The following is a 27292-nucleotide window of genomic DNA, read 5'->3' as shown; positions in this document are numbered from 1 at the left end:
ACTGGGTTCCTTAGCGTCACTCGGCTTCCCTTCAAATCTTTGATTGGCCTAAATCTGGCCAATCACCGCTGCGCTCCGGCAGCTGCTGCTGTTCTCTACGGCCAATCACTGCTGCGCTCCTTGCAGCTGCCCCTGCTATCTCCAGCAAGAATCCCCGTCGCAGAATCTAGCGGAAGCCGCAATCTCACCCAAAATGGCAGGAGCTGATGGAGACGATTCACTCTACCCTATCGCCGTGCTCATTGACGAGCTGCGGAACGAAGATGTTCAGGTAAAATAGAAACACACTATTACTACTAACACACGTCTGGTTGGAGGCTCGTTTGAGTGCGATGTCGTGGGTAAAATGCCAGACGTTTCTTGGTGATCAAGAATCGGCTTTGCAGAACGGCCCTGTTGAACAAATCCTAGCCGGGTAGCGACATGGCCAGAAATCTCTGGCTGGAAATTGTTTTTTTTTATGTCTTTTGTCAATATGTCTTGAGTATTGATACTACTTGTGCCAACTGTTAAATTGTTTCAATACATATAAATAGTGCGCGATCGAAAAATGAAGCTCCTTGGTGTAATTGATTGCTTGGTTGCTGACATTAATTATCAAACGTTAGCAGTGACAATGTAACAGACCCCGGCCGTCTAGCAAGCTAAGGTTGTCAGTTAGCTGTTTTCAGTAGGTAACATTAATTAGGTAGCTGGCTAGCTAACCTCATCTGATCATGGCCAGGCTGGCCAGCGTACTACCTAGTGGTAACGAATCGTGTTCTTGCCCTGGTTTCATTGACTTTCTAATTGATGCACTGTTCATACGTTAAACCTACTAGCTGTAAACGGCAGCCACACACCCACTGATCAGATACCCCATAGGCGTCTAGCTAGCTGTCCAAAGTGAACCATTTTTTACCCCACCCATATCTCACCCGGTTTATCTGGTTAGTTTGAATTAAGGAAACACGCCAGTGACCTAGAAGGCATCTGTTGTTACTACACCAGTTAGGTAACATTAGCTTGTATACCAAACACTTTTTCGTTCTGCTAGCTACCTTTTGTTCGCCATCTAGTCCTATCAAACCTAGCAAACATCCAGGCATTCCGGTTGCAAAAAAAAGCTAGCGTTTGCCATTTTAACTGAGTTTAGATAATCAGAATGTTTTGACTCGAGGGAATTGTCACACAACAACCCTCTACGTGCTAGTCGACCTTAACCTTAGCTATGCAAAAGCAGCATTTAGCTACTCATACCTAAGCATTCGAATGCAGTTTCATGGGAACCAATGAAGATTGATCACTCTTGAATTGTTATTCTGTGATGCAGGTACTGTCAACCTTACTGCTGAGCATAGATTTATTTTAACAGAAAACCACAATAAGGAGAGCAGTTTAACACGGCACCACTCAAGTCCGCTTGATAAGAACTAGTCCAGTCGTTTAGCTACTGCTCAGTCCAGGGAGGACTACCCTGCTTCAGATGTTTCAGCTTGAAGACTTGTTCATATTTGGACATGCCAGTGAACATTGTGGAACAACTGGAAGTCTTGTGAACATGTTATTGCCTACATGCCTTCAGCAGCAAGGGGTTGGTTTAGAAACCTAGGTTTAGGAAAAACATCTTGTTCCATTATAGCCAGTGGTTTCTCCCACAACACCCCTGCTGTTGCCATGTGACACCCTCCCTTTCTAACTTGCTGGTTTCTGCTCTACTCCAGTAGAAATCCATTCAGTACTCATGGACCAATCCAAAAGATTTTTTGCTAGTCATTGTTATTCCTTTGTTTGAAACCTGACATTTGTGCCACCTGTCCCAGTTTATACAGTTAGCTGTCTTACAACCTTAGACTGTACATTAACTAACCAACACTCTTTAACTAAAGCAGTAACCTGTCACATGAGATTCTCACTTTTGCTGGCTCAGTATTCCCTTAAAGGTACTTTACAAAAATACCATAAACACTGGTCCAAATTCAGCCGTGCTGTCATGGTCAAGGTGTTACATAGAGAACTCTGATCCTGGTCCAGTACAGAGCAGCTCCCCAGTCCAACGCAGTCCCTGTCATGCCTAGTGTTTGGATTGGCAGTGAAGCCCCTGTCTTTTTAGTGTGACAACGAAAGTGAGTCCTTAGTCACTATCAGGAGGCTGTTTTATTGTCAGTTACTCCACTGATGCTGCCCAGTCAGTTGTGAGGACCTCTGCCACAAATATATCATCCTCTGATGTAGATGCATTCAGTAGCACTCCCTGTAGGGCTGGGCGGTATGGCCTGAAATTTAAATCACGGAATAATTTGAAGCACAGATGGTAACGGTATATGTCACGGTATATTTGTTTTTCTTAAAATTTCAATATAAATGCTTCTGAAGGGGTAAGGCACTGGTATGGCAACTGCATGGCAGCTATTACTGTACTCTTAACTGTATTACTAGGACATATACCAACATAGTATAGAGTAGGGCTGTGCGATATGACGATATATATCGTGTGACAATAGAAAAACGTCTGTCGTTTCATATTATGCTCCATCGTTTGTTTCGTTGTGTCGCTAATCATACACTTTATGGTAATATTTTTTGGGTATCAGCACAGATGCCCCGATTCGATTCCTATTCACAAGCTAACGATTTGATTCAATCCGATTCAATATCGATTCGATAAGAATGAGATATGAAATACTACATAGCAGCTTTCCATGTTTGGGGAGATGTTTAAAAAGCTCTAAAGGGAACACAAATTTACAAATGCAGAGTCACTGGAAATTGTGAAGATCACTAAAGAAAAGGTCAAAGGCTTATACAGTTATGTGCCGCTTAACGTCCATTCGGAAAACGTCCGTTCGCATATACGTCCGTGGTCCCATAAGGTTATAATAAAGTTTAAAAATCCTGATCGCAGAACGGGACGTACCGGACATAACCGGAAGTAGTGAAGGCAGTGCTTCCCGCACGCGACACATCTATCTCATGGCTCATGGAAATAAAGTGATTGCGCTGCCAGGCGTATAATGGTACAGTAGCCTGCGTAGTATACCATATAATATGTCTTGATAGGCATAATAAACGTCTATTCTAATGTCTTATGGAGCCTATGTACTGTACTGTACTCTCTATCATTGTTTTAATGTGAACTTTGCTTACTTACACTGTTATATAGTAAACGTTTTAATTGTATGCTTCGACTCGTAAGCAGCAGAATCCAATCTCGTGCCTATTCCATATAGGTTTGTTAAGTATATAGTATGGTGTTGGCAAAACATCCAAATCCCATAACGTCCTATTTCACAGAACATATCATGGACGTTAAGTGAAGCATGGCTGTATACCAAAATCTTTTTATTTGAGGAACATATGGGTATAGTTCCTTAAAAACAAAATCAACCTGTATCATTGCCTACTTATTAATGACACGGAGCAGCAATGTGTTTGCATCAGTTAGCTCAGGGAAAGCTGGTTTGTAAGGTAGCTACAATGACTGACTTAGCTGACTGCCAGTAGCAACTTTGAAATGGTGAAAGTTTTATTGCTAGCCTAATATGAACTAGCTAGCTACCTAGTTAACGAACATGAACAACTAAGTTTCTCTTGAATTGCGCTAAATTACATTGCATTCGTGAGAAAGTTGCGGTTCAGTTTAGCTAGTTGGGTAGCTAGGTAGTGGTTGGGCACTGTATTAAAGTTAAGGCTAAAAAGCTGTGACTGCAGTGCACATATATATGAATATGTATATTAGAGGTGTGGCGATGCTGCATCGTGATGCATCGAATAGCTATTTTTAGCGCAATAACAGCTATCCCCAGTATGTGGCGTTAGGTTTTTTTTTTTTTTTTTTTTCCCCCCGTATGTTTTTTTCCCTTTAGTCATACCTGATGCGGGAGCACACTTCAAGTTCAGTGAAATGCTTCCGGGGCAGAAAAATATCACTAGTATCTGAATGAAAATAAAAACTGACTCAAGGATTAAAGTTCTCCGTCGCTACAAAAGATTTCCATCAATTAGATTCCAGAGAGGCCATGTACGGGATCAGTGTAGATCCGAAGGGAAAAAAAAGCGAGGGGGGGGGGGGGTATGGGACTTAGGAATCGCGCTACCAGGTGATAAGTAGCTGATTCGTATAGGCATACAATCAAACAATTGGAGACGATAATTAAAATAGCCGTATGGTGTAGAGAAGTAGGCTAATCAATTAATCACGTCTCAGCAGACGCGTGCACATTCAACTTTTAGTCTACACATAAGCCGACATTAGATTAATGCTGAAATATACATTTATAAATGTGACAAAATACCCCAAAACCCCCAAATTACGAGAGTCTTAATGTCCAGCAAGCAACAGAAATAGTTCAAAAATACGAATAAAGGTAATCAAGCAGATTGCAAGCAAAGTCAAAATTTGTGACGAAGAAGGAGCGAGAAGCCGCGGTTCAAAAAGGAGCAACCTGCAATCTCACCGCTCCGGCGAAGGAGAAGGAATCCTTTGGCAACCACCCACATCTTCCGACCAAGAATAATCCACAAGGAAAATTTATTCCAGCATCTAAGAATCATGACAGTTTGCAATTAAATGAGCCTGAACGCCGTGTTCACCTGCATGTGCACACTAACTTCCCCTCATCCCTAGCACTTGGCTTGTGAGGATGTCCTATCCGTCTTCATTATACAATATAATCAACTGATAGCACACACAATGCGTAGTATAATTTAAGATTAATGAAAAGAGAATAACACGTTGTTATTAAAAGAAAATAACATGCAGATAAACTTTTAATAGGTGGCCATTATAGTGGGACATAGGGGTTTTGTCACGTCGTTCTTTGTAGGCTACATTTTGTGAGGTTAGGCTACTGCTTTGTGTGTGTGAGCTAGAGAGAATGTGTCCGCATCTGACGGTAGCGCAAACTCGCGGTGTCCCGGACAACAATATTTTAATGCTTCAGAAAAGATTAATCAGTATCATGTCAGCAAAGATTTGTGTATGTACATAAAGCTTAGTATTGTGTCTTTTCGATGAAGTTGCATCTAGATCTGTGAGGGCTCTACCGGTCAGCACGGTATAAAATCCTTACCGTAGGGCAAATTCATACCAGTGTATTTTCTATACCGTTTATACCGTCCACCCCTAACTCCCTGTCAGAAATAAGTTGCATAATGGATTAGTCCTCCATGTAGATAGCTGGTGACCCACATTTGCTTCAAGAATGATCAGCTGTGTATTTGGAGCTCGCATGCTAACTCCTCAGTGGGCTATTTTCTGAACTGCAGTTCATTTCAGTGTATTGTGAGTGGATTTTAATGTTTGTCATTTTAAGACATTCCTCTGGGATGTTGAAGGATTGCAGTATTGGTTATTACTGTTGTAAGGATGTTTCTCTTATGTTTTAGTTAATTGATTTTGTGCCATACATGTAAAATAAATGGGTAGACAGCCATAAGTACATGTTTTAATTTCTCTGTGGTGAACAGCATGTTGGAGCAGTACGGACAAAAGCACTGGGAATGTGGCACCCATAACCTCTCGACCAATCACATGCATTGTATGTGTGTACTTGTGTTAATAAGGGAAAAATTGGGTTAGCCAAGATGATTTGGTCAGTCATGTTGCCGTCAGGGTTTAAATAGTTTGTAATGTGCAGGGAGCAGTTGGTTGAATTGCCAGTGCCATAGGTTGGGCTGGTGAGGACAGCGTTCTGTGTTCATGCGCAACAAGTGAAGCACACCACAGCCCTGCTGATGTAGGAACCACTGGTGGGTGGGTGTTACAGCCAGTCTGTTGTCATGGCAGCCTGTGTGAGAATTGCATCTCCTTCTATAAATATATACGCTGAACACACTGCAGAACGTCTCAAGCAATCATACGATGATGTGAGCTGGAAGATGTTCTGTAGACACAGGTTTTGTGAAATCATGTTTACAGATCTGCCCAACATGCACTCTTTTCCAGTATGACATGTGTAGATCAGTTTTGATATGTTGTCCATAATGTGGATACATTTATGGAAGCAATTTTGATTGCCTAAGATTTGAACTTGAAACCTTCTAATTTAGTCTGCTACTCAACTCTGAGACCTTAGTTCTTGTGGCTGTGCACCTGGTCATTCATGTATGGGTTTCGTACACACTCTCAGCGCTCTTATACACAGTGTCGTGTTGCTGTCCCACTCTACTAAGACACAAAAGTGTAGAAGCTCTGTATGTGTCCATTGGGATGGATACAGTCCCAGATTACAGCTTTTGTAAGTCTGACGTTAGGTCAGTGCTGTGGAAAGTGTGCTGTGCACGGCAAAACACTGGATACTCTAACACCCCTCACCTGTTCCCTCTACAGCTCCGATTGAATAGCATCAAGAAGCTGTCCACTATTGCCTTGGCTCTGGGCGTGGAGCGGACACGCACGGAGCTCCTCCCCTTTTTGACTGGTACGTCTTTTGGCACACCTCCTGGACCTCATGCTCTCCACACCTGTCCATCAAGACTCAAAAACTCACTGGCGCTCTGCTTGGTTGCTTATGGTTGAAATGGCATTTAGTTGCAATGAAACAAAAGCCCAGAAAAGCCTTAGATCTGTGTGTGAGAGGGGGATTTATGTTATTATTGTTGTTATTATTAGCCTAACAGTAATTCATTTATCCTTGTCATTTTTGGCCCTCTCCAGACACCATCTATGATGAAGATGAAGTGCTTCTTGCCCTGGCAGAACAGCTGGGGAACTTCACCGTGCTGGTCGGAGGGCCAGAATATGTCCACTGTCTGCTGGTAAGAGAGCACATCCTACCCCCTGAAAATCGCAGTCACTGTCCAGTTCATCATGCTTGGTCTTTTTTTGGGTTAATGTCATGTTGATTTATCGATCATGATTAAATTTATGCAATCTAGATGGCTACTGGATACATTGTTTTAGAAAATCCACATGTTATAAAGATCACTAAATCTGTGCATCTTCTGCAGAGCAAAGGTCCAGGGTTACACACAATCATAGTAGCAGTAGTGCAACCACTTTTTTTTTTAAAGAAAAATCTTAATGGAAAGTTCAGTACAGTCCAGGTCAGGGCTGAGGGTGTGTCTGCTCTGCTCCTGGCCATGTTCGTTCCCCCAACAGCCCCCCCTGGAGAGCCTGGCCACAGTGGAAGAGACAGTGGTGCGGGACAAGGCGGTGGAGTCCCTGCGGAAGATCTCCCATGAGCACTCGCCTGTGGACCTGGAGGTGCACTTTGAACCCTTGGTGAAGAGGCTGGCCAGTGGGGACTGGTTCACCTCCCGAACCTCGGCCTGTGGCCTCTTCAGCGTCTGCTACCCCCGCGTCTCCAGCACTGTCAAGGCTGAGATCCGCCAGTAGGTGGCACCCTGTCCATTCTTTCCTCAGAGCTTTGTACCCATATTCTCTGTACTGCCTCTCTCTGAACCTGTTTATTGACTAATATGACAATGGGAAAAGTTGTCACCCATGACATGTCATCACATATGAACTGTAGACAGTGAAAGGTAAAGACAGGGTTGTCCTCATACAGTAAGAGAAACTTCTAAGTAGCATTTTGGAGAGCCATTTAGTAACCATTAGAGCCCGACCGATATAGGATTTTTAAGACTGATACTAATTTCGATATTTGAGGATTTAAAAATCCGATAATGATACATCAGCCGATTTTTTTTTTTTTCTTCAGAAACGCATAACATAAACAAAGATTTTCCCTAACATTTATTATGTGTAGTTATTTGAGTCCTCACCAAGATAACATGACATAATGCAGTTTAAAAATAAACTTATTTTATTGTCATAAACAGTAATTTGAACAAAATATATTTAAGTTGGCAGATATCCCACTGGTCTGGGCCAGATGGACCGAGGGTTTTCCTCCACACTTTGATGTCTTCTGGAAATAAGACGTTCATACAGAGTCTGATGCAATTAAGTTTTGGTTTATTGCATATGGTGATCAATCACCAGGCTTGGAGAGTAATGGAATACATGTAACGGCGTTACGTAATTAGGATACAAAAAAAGGTAACAGTATTCCGTTACAGTTACAGGAAAAAAAAGACGTAATCAGATTACCGATACATTTAGTAAAAATGGGGATTATTAGCAGGATTACAATTTTAAAATACATTTTAAAATAAAGAACGAAATGTTGTTAACAGTGGAGTTGCAGTCCTCTGGTGGACAAACTTCGCAACGACAACACTCATAACATGGTTGAAGGATCCACCTTCCGTCTCTGTTTCTTTTTTATTTATTGGCCTTTATAAACGCCGATACCGATTTGTCTGAAATTAGCTCATATTGGCTGATATCGGCACGCCAATATATCGGTTGGGCTCTAGTAACCATTACATTACATGTTTTAGCAGAAGCTCTTACCCAGAGCGACTCCCAAGTAAGTGCATCACCATGCTAAGAGTAGCTATCGTGAAGTATTACAAGAGGACGGTAAGAAACTAGTGAAATGCTAAACTAGTGTAGAGTGCTTTTTGTTTATTTTTTTATAGACAATAGGGATAGATAGAGGAAGGTAGTTTAGAGATGTAGATGTAGAGAGTTTTTTGAGCTTTCTCTTGAAGACGCCTAGGGAGTCTGTTGTACAGATCTCGGCAGGAAGCTCATTCCACCAGTGTGGAGCCAGTACTGAGAAGAGGCAGTTTACTGAAGTCAGCACATCAGTCAACCATGGAGCAGGAGCAGATCGGGGGGGGGTGCTTAAGGGCATCAAGAGTATCTTTGAGATGATGTTAATTTGTAGTAGTTGTTAATTTGTAAAAATGAGATCAGGGAGAGATGAGCAGGCTTTAGCAGAGAAAGTAGAAGGAAGAATCTTATGGAGGTTACTGTGTAGAGACTTGATTTGGGGGCTGTTGGCTTGCGATTGGGGTCACAGAAGTGAAAAGCGAGAAGGGAAAAAGTGGTCCGAGACATGCAGGGGAGAGACATTTATGCTATGTATCGGAGTATTTCTAGCGAAAGGATCAAGATGATTACCTGCTCAGGCGGGCACCAGTGAGAAGTCAAATGATGTCTGAAGTGAAGTCAGATCCTCCACTTGCGGGCTGTCCAGCGGGATGTTGAAGTCACCAAGCAGAATTTCTGGTGCTTCACTTCTCTGCAGGACACTTAGGAGCATGTCTGTCTCTTTAAGGAATGCTCCAAGTGGTCTTGGCGGTCTGTACACCACAATATGTACAGGTCAGAGGGATCGGACATGGACACTGCATGGCACTCAATGAGTAGTAGTTCATCAGCTCTGGGATTGTACAGAAATGCCAGTTATTGTGCAGCAGTCCAGGACCTCCTCTGCCTGTGCTCCACAGTGAATGGGAGACTGCCAGTGTGGCTATATTCTCTGGGGTGATCCAGGTTTCTGTAAGTGCTAGGAAGTGCAAATTAAGAGAGCTTAAAGGAGGAAATGAAATCTGCCGATTGGCAGTTCCAGAGGCCACCTCTAATAGCGGAAGTAATAGTCAAATTTCTCGCTGGATAAATTAAATTGGGATTACTTCTATGTTTTGTAACGTGCGAAATGCGAATTTTTTGCGATGCCACCATGGCCCAGAAGTGATCGCAGAGGTAATAGGGTGCTGCATATTGAAAATGTACAAGGTGATGCATAAGGAGAGGGGAAAAGGAAAAGGCAGTAAGCACAGAGGATAAATAAACAAGTAAAAAGAGCAAACAATAGAGAATACTTAGCGAGGACTAGCCTTCCTCTCTGTCCTTCCTTGATAGACTCCCTTGTCTTCGTGCAACCAGGTCCTCATGTGACGAGGCTGAGGTAGACGAGCCTTGAAGCTGCCGCCCAAAGCTGCCGCTTTGCCCTGCTATCACTTAAGTACTTGGCCTAATGCTAACACAGCTAAGGACACTAGCTTCAGCCCACTCCCAAGTGTGCATAGCTCCAAAACTACCAACTGATTCGTCAAGTCACGTGATGTCAACAAAGTGTCTTGACAGCAACCAGTCAGCTAGCGCAATGGAATTAATCTAAATACAAAAAATTAACACTAAAATAGATTAACTAAGGGGATTAACATGTGAAACGGCTTAAAATGCCGACTCAAAGCGAGGAGAAACTCTACAAGCACAACGCAGTACAACGGACAGCAAATAGTTTTTTGCTATTCAGTATCCCTATCCTAGACACTATTTAGCTATAAAGCTGGCTGAATTTACTGCCTCCCGGAAACTGACGATGACCTATTCCGCACACAAAGTAGATGCAGTAACCTTTTAAACCAACTCTTAGGGAATATCATTGGCCAACCTGTTCAGTGGTGACTCTGTTTGTGTGGAGCAGGTTATTCTCAAGTGATGGAATGAAGTATGATAATTTGCACTGGATTTGGAACAAATAATACACATTGGGCTCACTGTATATTGATGGCCCTCCATTGGTCAGGTTGACCATGGGTGATGCATCCTAGTTGTCCTGGCTGACTACTTGGCTGGATCAGCGTTTCTTGTGGCTGAAGAGACCAATGCAGGAATGACAGTCTCTGTTGCAAAGGTTGCATCTGTATGTGGTCTCTGGTCTGTCGGGATTGCCGCACCCCTTTCTGCGTGCCTGCTTGTCTGCTGCTGCCTTTCAGTTTCTCTTCCCCTGCCTTGAGGTTTTGGATCAGGGTACTTCTCCACCTCCTGCGGTCAGCTGCAAGGCCCTCCCAGGACTCGGTGTCAATGTTGAGTGCGTTTATGTCTCTTTTGTAGACATCCTTGTAGTGTAGTTTGGGACGACCAGCGGTTCTCCTCCCAGATGTCAGCTCTCCCTAGAGGATGTTTTTTGGGATGTGGCCATCCTCCATGTGGTGGACATGGCCCAGCCAGCACAACCTGCGAGTGAACATGTTAAGCAGGCCAGCATGAGACAGGACCTCAACAGTGGACACTCTGTCTTGCCAGGATATGCCCAGGTTACGATGGATGACTCTCAGGTGTTAAGTCTTCTCTCCTGTCTGGCATACGTAGTCCATGACTCGCTTCCATACAGCAATGTGCTGATGACAGATGTTGTACACTGCCATCTTGGTCTTCACCTTCAGCTTGGGGTTGTTCCACGCTCGAGTGGTGAGGCGGGCAGGTGTTGTAGTAGCTGCCTTCCCAATCCTCTTTTCGATTTCTGTGTCCAGGGAGAGGTTGTCGGTGATGGTGGATCCAAGATAAGTGAACTGATGGACGACATCAAGTTCGTAGTCATTGATGGTGATGACTGGCGGTGCCTCTGTATCCTGTCCCAGGACGTTTGTCGTCTTCAGGCTGATGGTCAGCCCGAAGTCCTTGCAGGCCTTGGAGAAGCAGTCCAACAGTGACTGGAGTTCTTGCTGGGTGTGTGTTGCAACTGCCGTGTCGTCATAAAACAGCATGTCTCTGATAAGGACTTTGCATACCCTTGCCTTGGCTCTGTGGCGGGCAAGGTTGAAAAGCCAGCTGTCTGATCAAGGGGCATAGGTAGATCCCCTCTGTCGTGGTGCTGAAGGCGTGCTTCAGGAACAGTGAAGAAGGTCCCAAAGAGTGTTGGAGCAAGCACGCAGCCTTTTTTGACGCTGCTGTGGATGTTGAAGGGCTCAGGAGCTGCCATTGAACTGCACAGTCCCCTTCATATCAGTGTGGAAGGATTCAATCATGCTCTGAAGTCGTGGTGGGCAGCCGATATTTGGGAGAATCTTGAAAAGGCCATCTCTGCTGACCAGATCAAATTTGGTGAGGTCGATGAAAGCGATGTACAGGGGCATCTGCTGTTCTCTGCACTTCTCCTGGAGTTGGCGTAGCGAGAAGACCATGTCTACTGTAGACTTTTCAGCTCGGAAGCTGCACTGTGACTCTGGGTAGACACGTTCTGCCATCTTCTGCAGATGGGTCAAAAAGACCCGAGCAAAAATTTTGTCGATGATGCTGAGGAGGCAGATGCCTCTGTAGTTGTTGTAGTCACTTCTCACACCTTTTTTCTTGTAGAGGATGATAATCTTGGCATCCTTCATGTCCTGCAGTACGGCTCCCCCTCATGTCCTGCAGTACGGCTCCTTCTTGCAAGCACTGGCAGACATACACTGCTCATACAGTGGGAGCAGTAGGGTACTCCTGCAGTGCTTGATCAGGTCTGGGGGAATCCCGTTGCTGCCTGGGGCTTCACCTGGGGCCAAATTGTCAATGGCCTTGCTGAGCTCCTCTACCGCTGGCTCTGCGTCAAGCTCTTCCATGATTGGCAGGCATTCGGTGGCGTCAAGGGCTGAGGGGGACACAGTAGTACTGGAGTAGAGGTCAGAGTAATATTCCACCCATCTCTCCACCTGTGATAACTTCCCCAGTGGAGGATTTGAGGGGAGCGGTCTTGTTCTGGACTGGTCCGAATGCTCTCTTGATGCCATCATACATGATGTTGCCCATTATAGTGGCCATCTGGGTGTTTTCACTGAGCTGTGTCCAATATTTGTTGGCGCAGCACCTGGCAGACTGCTGAACCTTGCTCCTGGCAGCCCTGAGAATCTGCTCATTGTATATGATATTGTGATATTCATTTAGCTCAAGCTGTGTTGGTTTGGGTAATGTTTTTGAATACAGAGCAGAGCAGTTTTACTGGTGGTGTTTCTTGAGCTTTGGTGTGACAGTCACTGTGTTAGTAGCTGTTGGTAAATTTAGCAGCAGCATGAAGATGTGCTACATCCTTGATGGGGTAGGGGGAGGGCTTGCAGTTGTGGGTGTGGCTTGTGGATGTGGGTGGGGTAGTGACGGGCATGGCTCAGGCGCTGTGCTGTGTGTCTGCAGGCATTTCCGCACCCTGTGTTCAGATGACACCCCCATGGTGCGCCGTGCTGCTGCCTCCAAGCTCGGCGAGTTCGCCAAGGTCCTTGAGTTGGAGTATGTCAAGAGCGACATCATCTCCCTTTTCACAGCGCTGGCCTCTGACGAGCAGGTACGTGCCCTTGAGTGTATAAGGCAGGTATGATATCATATGCTCTTTGCAGTGAACACAGTGGTGGTGGAACAGTCTGCCCTGTTTGAAGGAGCTGCTTATAGACCCTATACCAGGGGTGGCCAGCCCTCTCCTGGAGAGCCACTTGACCTGCATGTTTTAGATGTCTCCCTGCTCCAACAAAGCTGATTCAAATGATCAGTTTGTTATTCAGCAGCTTCAGGAGTTCATAACGAGTTGATCATTTGAATCAGCTGTGTTGGAGCAGGCAGACATCTAAAACATACAGGACAAGTGGCTCTCCAGGAGAGGGTTGGCCACCCCTGGTATAGGGTCTATAAGCAGCTCCTTCAAACAGGGCAGACTGTTCCACCACCACTGTGTTCACTGCAAAGAGCATATGATTAAACTACACACCTACAATACTAAATCTGGCCTGTTGTAACACACCATACCAGACACATAACCGTCATACTAATGAACGCATTTCAGACATGTTTGAATAGGTGGGAAACAGTTTTCGGAGTCTTCCTCATGACAACGTATATTCTGACTCAGTGTTGTGCTTATTTCTGTAGTAGTTATGTGCATAAGAACCCCTGTGGCACTCCCTAGATGCAAACGTCCTCCTCTGACTGTAGCTACAAGCTGTGACTGATGACACTGACATCTCCTCCTCCTCCCCCCAGGACTCGGTACGTCTGTTGGCCGTAGAGGCATGTGTCAGCATCGCCCAGCTGCTGCCCCAGGAGGACCTGGACACACTGGTGATGCCCACCCTGCGCCAGGCGGCCGAGGACAAGTCCTGGAGGGTCCGCTACATGGTGGCTGACAAGTTCTCAGAGGTTAGTGGCAAAGACAATCCTGTTCACCCATCTTGAGAAGCCACGCCTGCCTAATCTGCCTGCCTGCTCCACCCCGACACACATTTTCGTGCTAGAGGCTCGGACTGCTTGCAGGTGCCTTAAGACTGAACAGCAGCGCCTGTAGAGTCACATGATGAACTCTGCACTGTTTTTTTTTTTTTTTTTTTTTTTCGCCCCCTCTCACTCTGTCCTCTTTTCCGCTTTTGGATGTTTCTTAGCTCAGGAGTTAGGTGCAGTAGTGGCACACGAGAGGGGGCAATCAGGGACACGACCCTCCTGGCCTTGTCATTAAAGTAGGATTTGGGGAGAAGCGCTCTCTTCGCCCCCCTCTGCGCTCCACCTTTCTGGCCCTGGCTTTGAACTGAGCCTCTTTTATGAGGGGATAACATGCCAAGCGAGACCAGGCCTGTTGGGGGCTGCTGTTGACTCCATGGAAATCGGTCACATGAATCATTTTCAGCTTACAGTAGGATTTCTGAATTATGAAATTGGATTTACAGTAAAGACTGTATAGATTTGTTTGCAAATGTTTACAAATACAGCTGTATCCCCCGAATAATTTTATGAATTAGTCTTCATAAACATTTGGCTGCTGTGTATTTTACCTGAAAGGGTGCATTAAATTTTTCTTCTCAGACTGGTGTTTATAGCAGTTTGAGTCAGACTTCAATGCAGTGTGGTGGTTTGCCACCTAAGAGGAGTGAAAGTCTCTGCCGGGTGACTGGCGTCAGTGTGCCTGAGTGCTGTGTAGGAGTGCCCCCTGTCTCTCTCATTGGCTCTGCAGCTCCAGAAGGCTGTGGGCCCAGAGATCACCAAGAACGACCTGGTTCCAGCCTTCCAGAACCTCTTGAAAGACTGCGAGGCAGAGGTCCGGGCTGCTGCCGCTAACAAGGTCAAAGGTCAGTGGCCTATGCTCATTTTCAGAACGGGGATAGATTTATGGGCTCAGTAAAGCTATGTTTTAGCCACTTTAGGCCTCATGCCTTTCTGGCTGTACATGCGTCTGCCTTGGTGACATGGCTGTTTGTGTCCCCCACAGAGTTCTGTGAGAATTTACCGGAGGACAGCAGGGAAACCATCATCATGACCCACATTCTGCCCTGCGTCAAGGTGAGGAGCCCTTCTGTGTGTCCTCCTTTGTCTGACGGGGACGTGAAACCCCTCTTCTGTGCGTCCCTTCAAAAAAAGCCCTTAAACGTTTTCTTACTGCATCATCTAAAGCCATCAAATATCCCACTCTTTGAGGTTGGAAAATTGCCTGATTCAAATTCAGTTACTTCTAGTAGAATTAGAATGTGTCTAATCAGTACAATATGTCCCATCTTTCTTGTAAACTTGCTTGCTGCATGACATTCACTAAGAGGTCTAGCAGGGTCAGTGTACTGATCGCTAACAAATTGGCTATTATTCTGTCCCCACTGTGTGTTTTCTTAGCACAGTTCGACAGATGGCAACCAAGACAATTCAAAGAACTATGTAATGTAACTTCAGACGCAGAAGTAAAGTTGAACTGATTTACTGTTGTCTTCAGTGCCAGTGAATCTTTTTGGTAAAACTGAAAATAAACATGAAATTACAAATTAGGAAATATCCACATTGTTCCCCTTACCTTTGATAACAAGTGTATGAGACATAGCTCACTTACAGAATGAAAATGGTGAACATTAGCATAAAGTTAGCATAAGGGTAGGTGACTAACTTAGTATTTATCAAGTCTGCAGTCTGAGATTAGCATTTATCAAGTCTGCAGGAACAGCATACATTGCAACAACTTGCATGTGCTACGGAAAGTGAAACGGAAATTGTTGTAGAAAAGCTTACAAGCAAAGGCTCTTTAAGGCAAAACGTAGTTGGACAGAGGGGAACACATGAGAACTGCCACATGTAGAAAAGGCAAGAGTGTTGAACTTCCGGTTCACCTGTGACCCTGAGTCATCTCATCAGTGATGCTAACAAAACAGGAACAAGGCTAAAGTGCAACCTCACAGAAACTTAAGTCTGTTATATAAAGTAATAAATGATACCATGACAGTTATCTTGCTGGCTTGTACAGTGTACACTCTGTCGAAAGTCACTGGTGGCTGAAGTTCAATTCTTGGATTGGAAAAAATCTTTATAGAAAATAATTGTCAATTTTAATTCCATAAATTGAATTTCATTTCATTTCTTGAATCAACAGAATTTTAATGGGATTGGTCCCACCTCTGGCACATGGAAATACATGCGTATGAAAATCTACAAATAGCCTTATTCTACCAGCATGCCACACAGAGATTCAGAAAGGGCCTTGTTTGTCACATGACTCCACCATTGGGCAGCCCTGTTGAGCATGAACCAACGGTTAAATTTCTGGCAAATGTAACCAGTTCTCTTTCACTGAGACTGAGGCTATGGACAGAATTGGCGAAGGTGTAGATGCATCATCATAACACAACCATGTACACTCGCCGCATTTCGCCAACCAATACCAAAAAACAAACCTTGTATTTTTCCTGAAAAAACATTGCATGTCCTATTTCTACTGCCTGACCTCTCTTTCAATTGTAAAAGCTTGGAGTCGACAAGTAGCAGACATCATTATGGAAGCTCTGCGTCTTGCTACTAGTTTGGTGGTTTTAGGGGAGACTGAAAATGGAAAATGAATAATTTATAGTTTTGAAGAGAGTTCTTGGCTTCTTTGAGTGATCTTTTGCTACTTGGCACAAAGCCAGCAGGTCCATTTCCTGAAGATTATCTCTGTTGGGTTTGCAGTGGCCCATTGGACAGTTTTTTCTTGTATAGGTAGGGCTGCCACTAACAATTATTTTTCTATCGATTAATCTGTTGACTATTTTACCGATTAGTCGATTAATCTAAATGATACATTTTCCTCCAAAAAATCAAATTGACCATTTCATTTAAGTTCATTTTATTTTGACAACACACTGTATGTCATTGTATAATGCAGCACTAAACAAAATGTAAACAAAAGTTTACATATTAAAGTGCAAAACTGTAGGTTTAAACTGGCAACTCCAACATGATAAAAATAAATTAAAAAAGAGACCTGCAGCCTCGTGCCTATGACCGAATCACAGCCGTGCTGATATTACAGTATAACAGCACACTCCGTCTTCTGTGATATTGCCTAATTAACTTACACCTTTAATTATATTGGCCACAATTATTCAAACGTTATATATTGTGTTTATGGCATCTCCTACACAAAGAAATGTGCCTAAAATAATGGCATAAATAAAATTAGATAAGGTACATGTTCCAACAAGCCCAACGCACATGAACACACACACTGGCACCGTCAGTCAATGTAGAGTAAGCCAGATTCTAGCCTAAACATTTTCTCAAACACTTATTCAATGGAAATTCTAAGGTAGCAGGCAGAAGACATTATGGCTTTAATAATGAGTGTATTTAGCAGCTATAAGTACAAAAGATATTAAAAAGCTCTCCCTACTAATGGTATTTTAATAAATATGAATAGACAACACTATTGGTGGTTTTGCCTTTTCTGGAGGTCCATCATCCAGAATAGCGCCTGTGTGTTTTTTCTTCAGGTGGTCGTGCATAACGCTAGTGGTGCTGTGGTATGCCATCGAAACTTTGCACAGTGTACAAACCACCTTCTTGTTTTGTTAATTTGAAGCACTCCCATACTTTTGAAGCCTTGGGTCTTTGGAAACTTTTACACTGAACCTCTTTTGCAGCCGAGTCGGACTCTGCTGCAGCCGCCTGTAGCGTTGACTGGAGCCAACCAATGACTGGAGCCAAAATGCATGCAACAATTATGTAGTGATATTAAAGAAAAACATTTGTTATAATGAATTGAAGTGTTTTAGAAATCACAAAGTTAAATTCATAAAAATAAAAAAAAAAACGATGCGTCAGTTTAAAATATTGATGACTAATTGCGGCAGCCCTACTCTTGTAATGTGAGTGTTTACTGGTGGAGGGGAATTGAAAAGCCCCTGGGGCTCTCCTCTGACCAGTGGTTTGTCTTAGTGATCATTCGGCATAAAGAGCAAATTGTAGCATGCTCATTCATTTAATGTAGCAAATTTGAGCAGAAAGATGTCATTCTGCTACAACAGAAAACCAGACCTTCAGCTGACTGAATTTCCCCACACTTGTAAAGGTTCTGTGCTTTCAATCTTCTGTACTTGTTTTTTTTTTTCCTATATTTGGTCCTCAAGCTTTGGTTTTATTAATATAGATACAAAGTCATCGTGAATGGTATATTTATTTTATTTTGAGCTTTCCTTTTAAGGGGATAAGAGTTGATATGAATGTTCCAATGTTCAGCTTAGTTGTGGGACATGCAGGCATGTCTAAAAGTGGTTGAATATGTCATATTTTGAAAAGCCTTAAATGTATAATGGTAATAAATATAATTTCTGTTCAGTAGAGCTAGGTGCTGGAGGGACAAATCATTAGAGTGCTACACTAGTATAAGAAAAAAGAGGAGGATGGAGAAGAAGAATGCCTGTTGATGTAAAAGTCTGTCTTAAATTCAGTAAGAAAATGGTATTGAAGCACGCGAAAAGCACTGACTTTGCATTCAGCGGTGTTAGAGTGAGCCCTGATTGTTCAAACCAATTGCAATATATACAGTTTAGGTTGTTATTGATGTAAATTAACTGGATCTGTCGTCTGTATGATAATGAAATCAGAATGCCTGTTTTGAGTAAGCAAGAACACCATTGTTTGAGTCCGGATACCCTTTGTCTGAGGAGGTTCTCAATTGCGCACTCCCAGTCCCATTCTATAATTGTTTGCCAAGTTGCTTGACCCAATTGTTACGGTGTCGGCAGAGGTGTGGACCATCCTGTCGGGGTCTCTATTATCTCAAGGCCTCAAGTTAGATCATGGTGGAATACACATTCTATGGCAGAATACTGTAATTTCTTACACTAATACTTTATTTATGGTGTGAAGTTGTGGTAACAATGTACAGCTCTGATACCATGCATTTCAGGTGTAGTTGGTAGTTTGTGCCTGTGATTTCAGTTAATGGTGCTTGGCTTCACTAAGTTTCTAGGCTATCTAGTCAGGTTAGCACAAGTTAACTTCAAGTTGAAATTAGTAGCTCGCTAAACAGCTAAGAAATACATGACTGGCTGGAAAATAAAACTGGTTTTTCTTCTTCTTTAGGCAGGCTAGACGCTACACTAGCTTTTTTTTTTCTAATGGCGGTCACAAAGTTTTAGTTGGACTTATTGGTCATGATAATCCCACTCCCAGCCCCTGACATAGCGGTTCTTTTTTCTAGACCAGCAAAGTGTTGGTACCGCTCTTGAACCAGTTTTCCTGGCCGAGAGCCGGTTCTTTGGTTGTCGAAACACGAAGAACTGGTTCGAGGTTAGGCACCGGCTCTGAACCGGCCCTCGAACTGCCTTGGTGGAAAAGGGGCACCAGACAACTTCAGTCTCACAAGGCTCTGGGCAGTAGAGGGTGCTGTTGTGTTTGCGCCTCAGTTTAAACTTTTAAAACCACTTTAAATCACACTGGACCTGGGTGTCGGCATTGAATGCTGATTTTTGTCTTGGGTTTCTATTGTTTTATTATTATTGTAATTCAGGCAGTACATTTTGATTACCCTTGAAAAATTGAAGTTACTCAGTACACTCTAGCACATTTTTAAAAAGAAAAAGTTGGTTGATGAAAGAGGCTGTTGTTTTGCTATTGCTTTTTTTAAAATTTCTATCCCATGTGCCAATTATAGCAGAGCCATATGACTGGCTCAGTAATATTGGTGACAAAAGTTTGGGATTAGCGGTGTGCGGTGTTTGAAAATGTCTGTCTGAGAGAATAGTTCAGGCTAGTGAGCCCTTCCACTGTTACACTGAACATGAGCAGCAGTCAGTGGATGAGCTGTTGAACATGGCAGAGGACTCCGTTACACTACTTTTCTGGGTGAGCAGGGGAGATGCATTACACAAAGCCCTTTTACCCAATTGGCTGGGAGAATGAGGGGGAGGGGCACTTGGATACATGTAGCATGTCTGAACTGGACTGAACTACAGCTGTTGTGACTAGACAGATAGTGGCTAAGCACAGAAAATGGCATCAAACCTGGATGTTCCCTGGACATTCCATGGGTCTTTTTGAGAGAGAGCGAGAGAGAAAGAGAAAAGAAAATATGATGTAGGTGTGCATAGGCATGTTCCTGGCAGTAGCCTATGTCATCACTCATGGTTTCTGTGAATTTCTTCCATCAGGAATTGGTGTCAGACACAAACCAGCACGTGAAGTCTGCCCTGGCCTCTGTCATCATGGGCCTCTCTACCATCCTTGGGAAGGACAACACCATCGAACACCTGCTGCCGCTCTTCCTGGCCCAGCTGAAGGACGAGGTGAACCCATTCTCCCCTCATCTCCTAACAGCTCCAGAACCCCAGCCTCAGCCAGTGTTCCCTCACACCCTGTGAATAGCACACCGGGGCCACCATTTAATCATCAGCTCCAGAATCTGTGTGACCTATGCAGTGTGGAAGAGTAGAATTTCTCTCTCTCTCTCTCTCTCTCTCTCGCTCTCTCTTTTTCTCTCCATTCATGGTGGGTACACTGGTGCACATGCAAGGCCTCAGTGTTTTAGATTGAATGGATTTAATATGTGAATCCAGACATAGTTTATGATACGATATGGGGGGGCACTTTGAGGATGCTTTGAGCTGTTCAGTGCAGTTTGACAGTTTTACCATTAAGTGCAAAATGCGGTCATTGTGTAAAACCATGACACCTTAATTGGTAATTGGTTGGTTCTGTGTGAAAAATATAAAAAATTATGAGCCTATCTTAGGGAAACAATTATTTAATAAATCCAGTCAGAGCTAATCTGTATTTGTTGCTCTAAAAGCACAATGAGGCAGACACATTTATGTGTCCTGTCCAGTACTTGTGGGAGGAGTTGTATGTAATTCTGCAGGACTAAGGCTATGAATGGATTGCTGTACCTCCCTCCTCAGATGTGATGTAGTTTGTGCTGGATGTTAGAAAGGGGCCTGCATTTGCAGGGTAGTAACCTTCACCAGTTAATAACCCCCCAGTGTGCAAAGTACCTCGCATTCAGTCCCAGCTAGAATCTTTGGCTTTTACAAAGGCTGCCAAACACTGTACCGCTAGCCACCAGGAGGCATGGTGGGCATAGACTGGTGGGGGAGCGGCTGAGGAAGTGACTGGCGGGCAAGAACAAACAGGGAGCCCCGATCACGACTCCTCCTTTCATTTACCAGAACCTTTACAGTGGAAATTAAATTTGAAACGGCCCGGCCCTTTCATTCAGCTGGAAAGGGAGTGCTCTCGAGCTCCCCAGACACCGCTGTCAGAAATTAGCAGCTCTATAGAGAGTCCAGGTGTGAAGCCCCCCCCCAAGGGAAAAATGGGGGACAGCTTTGGCCTGGCACCCTGTGTCGCCTCCCCGTGCCAAAAACCCCCTTGCTTGCCATTTCATCTGGGCTGGCTTCGGACTCAGACATTAGCATTAAAAAAAGCAGCAAGCTGCTTTATGCAAGCCACCACCCCTCCGGCCGGGCCTGCTCTCACTCCCTCCACAGGTGTGAAATCACTCGGCACAATGCCGCCATCCTAAGATGCAGAGAACATCTGGCAGTGTGACACGCACAGAAAATGCATAATGCATCCAGTGATGTACATTTCTGCATTGTATCCCAAGGCAGAAGGAGGGCCCATATTTTGTTTTGCCCGTGAAGCATGAAATTCTCAGATTTGCAAATGAACAGCTTCTCCTTTCTGATCTTTAAAAAGTGCAAATACGGGAGATTTTGGCAGTAGTGCAGAGCGGGACCAGATTAACGCTTTGGCAGCCATTGGAGACGTTTAGCCATGCTTGGGGAGGCTTTGGTCACGGTATGCCTCTGTGCATTTACCTGCTAGCTAGCAGACACAGCCATCTTCTCTGAACATACATATGAGGGCCACAGTTCGCTCAGTGTTCAGAGCATATAGGGTTGCCACATCATATGATCAAACCCAGGGAAAGTGTGATCCGATTTGGAAGGACTATCTGCCCTGTACTGCACTGCCTGCTTGGTACACCCACCTAAAGACTGCAAAGGAACACCCCCCCCCCCCCCCCCGGGGAAAGTGTGTGATTACCATTGTGAAAGTGTTTTATATGTCCAACAAACAATCACACCTAGAAAATTTAGCCTAACTCAAAGCAACTGCATTTACCAAGGCTGTATGAATCAGTCTTGTAAGACGTGCTGAGCCCTATGGCCTGGCTTCAGTACTGGCTGTGTCATCGATTGACAAAGACAAAGGTGCCCATAGTGGTGGAACAAATTGTCTTCGTTGCTCTGGGGGTGGCTAGGGTGGCCAGGGCTCGGGGAATGTGCCTGCCCCCTCTGGTGCAGTATGGGAAATGTAGTATGAAAAATAGCCACTAGTTGTATCTTAAGTCCATTGGAGGATTGCATTAGCCTGGTTTGGGCGCTCCTGCATGTGCATAATGGATGTACGAAGAGACAAGCTGAACACAGTATAACTGGTGATTCCAAACTGGGAGGGAAAAAGAATGGGAGAAGTCATTGATTGCGTGCTTTTGGAGCAGCTAGGCACTGTCCCTGGGGGTCCTTGTCAATCACTTGTCGCCTTTTTTCCAACAAAAAAAATGGAACGTTATCTTCAGGCTCTCATGAATGTGAACACCGAAAAGGTGTCAGATACACCCTTCTGACAATTTTCTTTTTCCCAAAAAACGGGGTCAAATTGCCCTTTAAATCATGAGGCAGATTGTATCGTATTAGGAGCTTTACTACCCCCTTTCCCTACTCACAGTGCCCAGAGGTGCGCCTCAATATCATCTCCAACTTGGACTGCGTGAACGAGGTGATCGGGATCCGCCAGCTGTCTCAGTCCCTGCTGCCTGCCATCGTGGAGCTGGCTGAGGATGCCAAGTGGAGGGTCAGGCTGGCCATCATCGAGTACATGCCCCTGCTGGCAGGACAGCTGGTGAGTATGCCCCTTCCCCCCCATCTCAATTCTGCAGAAAGGGGAAGAGGGTTTTCCCCTTACACAGAATTGAGTGCCTTCCTGGGCAGGCTGAATGCTTGCAGTTGCAGTAGAGGTTAAAGCGGACTTCAGCTATTTTTATTGGCATCCATTAAAATTGACAAGTCTGGCACGAGGTCTGGATAGGGGTGTAGAAGGAGGAGTGCTCATTTCAGGTCAGGGAAGTATTGCCTTATGTTATCTTATCATCCAGAATGACTTTGTTAGTGATTAGTTCACAGTGACAAGATGACTACTGTGCTCTTCATGGAGCATGTCTCCTTACTTTTTTTTGGCTTGTTTTCTCATTTGTAAGTCGCACTGATTAAAAGCGTCTGCCAAATCAATTCTGAAATAAACCCAGTCGCTTATTGTTTCTTGTAAGCTTTCATTAGTCAGCATGTGTCTTCCCTGTCCAGTCTTGGGTCTTCGGTCGAGTCAGGGAAATGTTTGGCGACTGTGTGACCAAAAGGAGCGTAATTTGATAACAGTGATGACAGGTGTACAAAGCTGTGATGAAATGCTGTTTGCATTACTGTCTATCAAAATTCAGATGTCTTAAAGTACATTGTACAGTTTCAAGTATTCTATGTAATTCTATCTGCCCAGTGCCTGCCAGAAGCAGATGGGCTCCCCCTCTGAGCCGGGTTCTGCTCAGGGTTTCTTCCTGTAAATTAGGGAGTTTTTCCTTGCCACTGTTGCCTTACGCTTGCTCTCAGGGGGTCTCAACCTGTGCTGTAAAAAGCGCTATACAAATAAAATTGAATTGAAGTTTGCGATGGCAGTTTGACCTCTCCAACACTGGGTCAGCTGTCACGCCACCAAAGCTGTCCCTCTCCTCCTCCAGGGTGTCGAGTTCTTCGACGAGAAACTGAACTCTCTCTGCATGGCCTGGCTGGTTGACCATGGTAAGCGTTTTATTTAATTGGTAATTCGTACATGTTTGTTGCATGAAGACAGGAAGGTGAGAAGCACAGGACGCCATTGAAGGCGTCCAGTAGATTTTGCCTGGGCAGCTGGCCTCAGCTCCTGATCTGTGGTAGTGACTTTCCGGAACTTTCCAGTTAGGAGCTTGCTCTTTACTACTTTGCTACACTGCCGCCCCTAACTGCCCGACTGTGAGAATATCATCGGTACACATTATGCAACACAGTAAAGGCAAATGAGCAAGCTTGATGTCTGAAAACTAAAGGGACAGAAGAAGGCTGTAAGGTAATAGTTGTCATCTAGTCATCTGCACAAAAGCCAAGCCATTCAAGTCTACAGATACAGTCACACTACTTAATGAGAACACACGGGTGATTTCCAGACCTGTGCAAGCAGAGAACTAAAGATGCCTGATCATTACAAGCAACTGCACACTGCCTCCCAAGGACTGTTAGTGCTTTAATAACTAAAACTCTTCCAGCAAATTAGACAGCAATCTTTGAACTAACAGCTGCTGATAACATTTACATTTTGACTTGATTTCATTTCAGGGAACAAAACAATATTGGCTAGATGGCTAGCTTGTGATAAGGGCAAACGCGGACCCTGGTCCTGGAGTGGTCCTGCTCACCCTGTTAGCGTTTTGGGCAGTCAAGCCCTGCTGGAGAGTAAAGGGTGAAGTGCTTGGCTTGGCTCTATGGTTGAAAGCCCGAAGTGTGCGCAGATCATTTTGGGTGTTGGGCAGATTCCGGAGGACCAAGCATCCTTATGAGATCTTGCATGGCTACATCAAGGCGCCAGTGAAAGTGGATCTGTCTTGTTTATAATTAGAAAAACCCATCAAACCAGTACTGTTTTATTCCTTGAAATGAAATCAGGTCAAAATGTAAATTATCAGCAGCTGTTAGTTTAAAGGTTGCTGTCTAATCAATGAAATCACCAAAAATGTCTTGCCCTTCAGTGTATGCCATCCGGGAGGCAGCCACCTGTAACTTGATGAAGCTGGTGGAGAAGTTTGGTGCAGAGTGGGCCCAGAACACAATCGTCCCCAAAGTTTTGGGGATGGCCAACGACCCAAACTACCTACACAGAATGACCACGCTCTTCTGCATCAATGTGAGTTTGACAACTGTCTAATCAGATTGTTCAAAATGATTCTGAGAACCTGGACAAGGAGATGCTTTCCAAGCACACTGTGTGCATGGGAAGAAAGATTGGCAGTCTTGTGGTGTGTAAAATGTGTACAAAGGGAATTTTATGCCATTTCCATAGTGAAAGTAAAAGAACCTTCTGTTGTGTGTTTCTGTGCTGTTCAGAGCCTGAGAGTGTTTACTGTAGAATTGTTTGCTGAAGCTGTCCCTGGTTTATTCCAGTCACTGTCTGAAGCTTGTGGCCAGGAGATCACCACCAAGCAGATGCTCCCTGTTGTCCTCAAGATGTCAAACGACCAGGTGGCCAACGTGCGCTTCAATGTGGCCAAGTCCCTGCAGAAGATTGGCCCAGTCCTGGACAGCAAGTAGTGACCGCCACTTATTGTGTTGAACCAATCAGTGTTGTCCTGTGGAAAGCCAAGTGTTTTCATTGGTGTGAATCAGGGATTGACATCATTGTGGTAGCTTCCCCCATGGTGTGGTTCATGAAGTTCACTCTCACATCATTGTTGTAAAGCGCCATGGGCAGAAAGGGGGCCTGACTGTGTCATGTGATCCACTGCTCACTGTGTCATGTGGTCTGGTGTGATTGACTGTCATGTGATCCACAGTGCCCTGCAGACAGAAGTGAAGCCTGTACTGGAGAAACTGGCCACAGATCAGGACATGGATGTGATGTACTTCGCCCAGGAAGCCATCAGTGGTAGGGCTCACCGCCATCTGCAATACGGAGGAGAATGTTTGATCATCCCAGCACTCCTCCAGGAATTGACTAATTGATTAGTTGGATCAGAATGTCTATTGGTGATCAAAAAAAAATAAAAAGGGTTTTGTTGGTGGCCATGAATATTTGTGGAGGGCTAAAGTGCCTGCCAGGAAGTGTGAGTAAGGGCAGTGTCATTATTTATTGACAGAATTGCAGTGTGCATGTTCCAATGTCATCTTACTCCAGATGTACTTCCTGGTTCTGCAGTAACTGCACCTGTGATGGAAAGAGTGGTCCCCCCTGGTCCCTCTGTGCCATTCTAATTGTAACTCCTCTCTCTCCACAGTCCTTGGCCTGGCTTAAACAAGCATGTCTGCTGAGCATATGAGACAACCCCCAAGATTCACCACACCTGTATTTATTGATATCCAGGATCAATTTGACTGCTTGCAGATTATTGAACTGTGAAGCATTCCCTTTTTGTTTTCAATGGCTGTATATGTTTAGGGGATGCACTGCTGTGGCTGTGCTTGCTGTAAATGTCGTTGCATTTGGTAGGAAATTAGCCTGATCAACATAACGTTGACTACTGTGTATACCTACCTACAGGCACACACATACTCATACACACACTTGTGGCAGCAGAAAAAAGCTTCATGCAATTCAATAATTGGTGGAACTGCCACGTGTCGATCAGACATGTATGAACCAATCAACTGATACCCCCCCATAGCAAAACACTATGATTGGCTGCAAGCAGAATCATTGACAGCACCTCATACTTCCATCTGTTGAGGGGGTCCATGAAGCCTTACTCTGCCATCAGACACACATACTTCCCTGTCTTTCTATAACCTAACTGCTATACTTTGACATGGAGGTACGTATGGTTAAAGAAGCATAACGTCTCTGGCCTTCTGCCAGTTGCGTTTTGGCTTTTTGTTCAGTTATATCTGTTTCAGTGCCTGTGACAAGGCAGCTCTCCCACTTCGATTTGTCTCCCAGAGCCTGGTGCTTGTCATTACAGCAGACGCCACAGCTTCTTCCTGCTTGACGGCGAGTAACTGCAGGCATGCAGCAAGCTCTGGTGTGTTCCTAAACCTTCGGCAGTGCCCCATCCCTTCCAGCGCACCCCTAGCGGGGCAGTGCTCCACCTCGCACCCTGGGTGTGACGGGTGCCTCATCGGCCCAGCCTCCCACGCATGCAGAGGGGCTGTACGTGAGGGGCTGTCACGCACCATAGGTGTGTATCGGGGAGGAGGCCTTCTGTGTATCCATGAGGTCCTGGGCCTGCCCTTTTAAAACTGCTCCTCCAGGCAGGGTGCAAAGAGACCAGTGTGCTGTCAAGTGTCCCTGTGATAATCTCTGAACTTAAGTATGTTAGGTTTGGGGGCCCTAATGAGATCTGTGCTGTGGGTGGCATTAGATTCCATAACACCCCCCCCTCCACTGCAACCAAGAGAAGATACACAATGGGCATCGCAGAGTGTCCCAGGGCCACTGGGTAATGCTAAGTGGCTAGGTGCAGTGGCAGGGTACATACATTAATGCCTACTTCATGAATTACGATAAAAACTAATTTGCTTGCCTCCCCTGTCTTGCCCTGTTTATGACCTTTTACATATGTTAAACCTTTATTGTTCTGTGTCATTAGAATGTACTTCGGTTTTGTAGTAAATAACCCCTCAACACCCTTAAAATGGGGCACTGTACTGTACGTGGTGGGGAACGCTAATAAAGTAATATTGCACAGTG

General features: G+C 44.6%; 1 protein-coding gene across 1 annotated transcript; it reads left to right on the top strand.

The window, feature by feature from the left end:
- Positions 1-156: 156 nt before the first annotated feature.
- On the top strand, positions 157-27292 carry ppp2r1ba (protein phosphatase 2, regulatory subunit A, beta a). The gene is made up of 15 exons (XM_036524495.1): positions 157-271; positions 6311-6401; positions 6638-6738; positions 7082-7314; positions 12731-12878; positions 13568-13723; positions 14529-14643; positions 14784-14854; positions 19960-20094; positions 22541-22714; positions 23601-23661; positions 24642-24796; positions 25054-25196; positions 25443-25534; positions 25884-27292. Exons 1-15 carry the CDS (start codon positions 194-196, stop codon positions 25898-25900), a joined length of 1770 nt encoding a protein of 589 aa, XP_036380388.1. The 5' UTR covers positions 157-193; the 3' UTR covers positions 25901-27292.

The sequence above is a fragment of the Megalops cyprinoides genome, chromosome 3 (assembly GCF_013368585.1).
Source record: "Megalops cyprinoides isolate fMegCyp1 chromosome 3, fMegCyp1.pri, whole genome shotgun sequence".
Lineage (NCBI taxonomy): Eukaryota > Metazoa > Chordata > Actinopteri > Elopiformes > Megalopidae > Megalops > Megalops cyprinoides.
The sequence above is the reverse complement of the archived record's forward strand: the minus strand, read 5'-3'. Positions and strand labels throughout refer to the sequence as shown.

Coding starts and splice junctions, on each gene's coding strand:
- ppp2r1ba (XM_036524495.1), top strand. CDS start 194: ATGGCAGGAGCTGATGGAGACGATTCACTCTACCCTATCGCCGTGCTC. Junction 6,402..6,637: donor GCTCCTCCCCTTTTTGACTG/GTACGTCTTTTG, acceptor GGCCCTCTCCAG/ACACCATCTATGATGAAGAT. Junction 20,095..22,540: donor TGGCCCAGCTGAAGGACGAG/GTGAACCCATTC, acceptor CCCTACTCACAG/TGCCCAGAGGTGCGCCTCAA.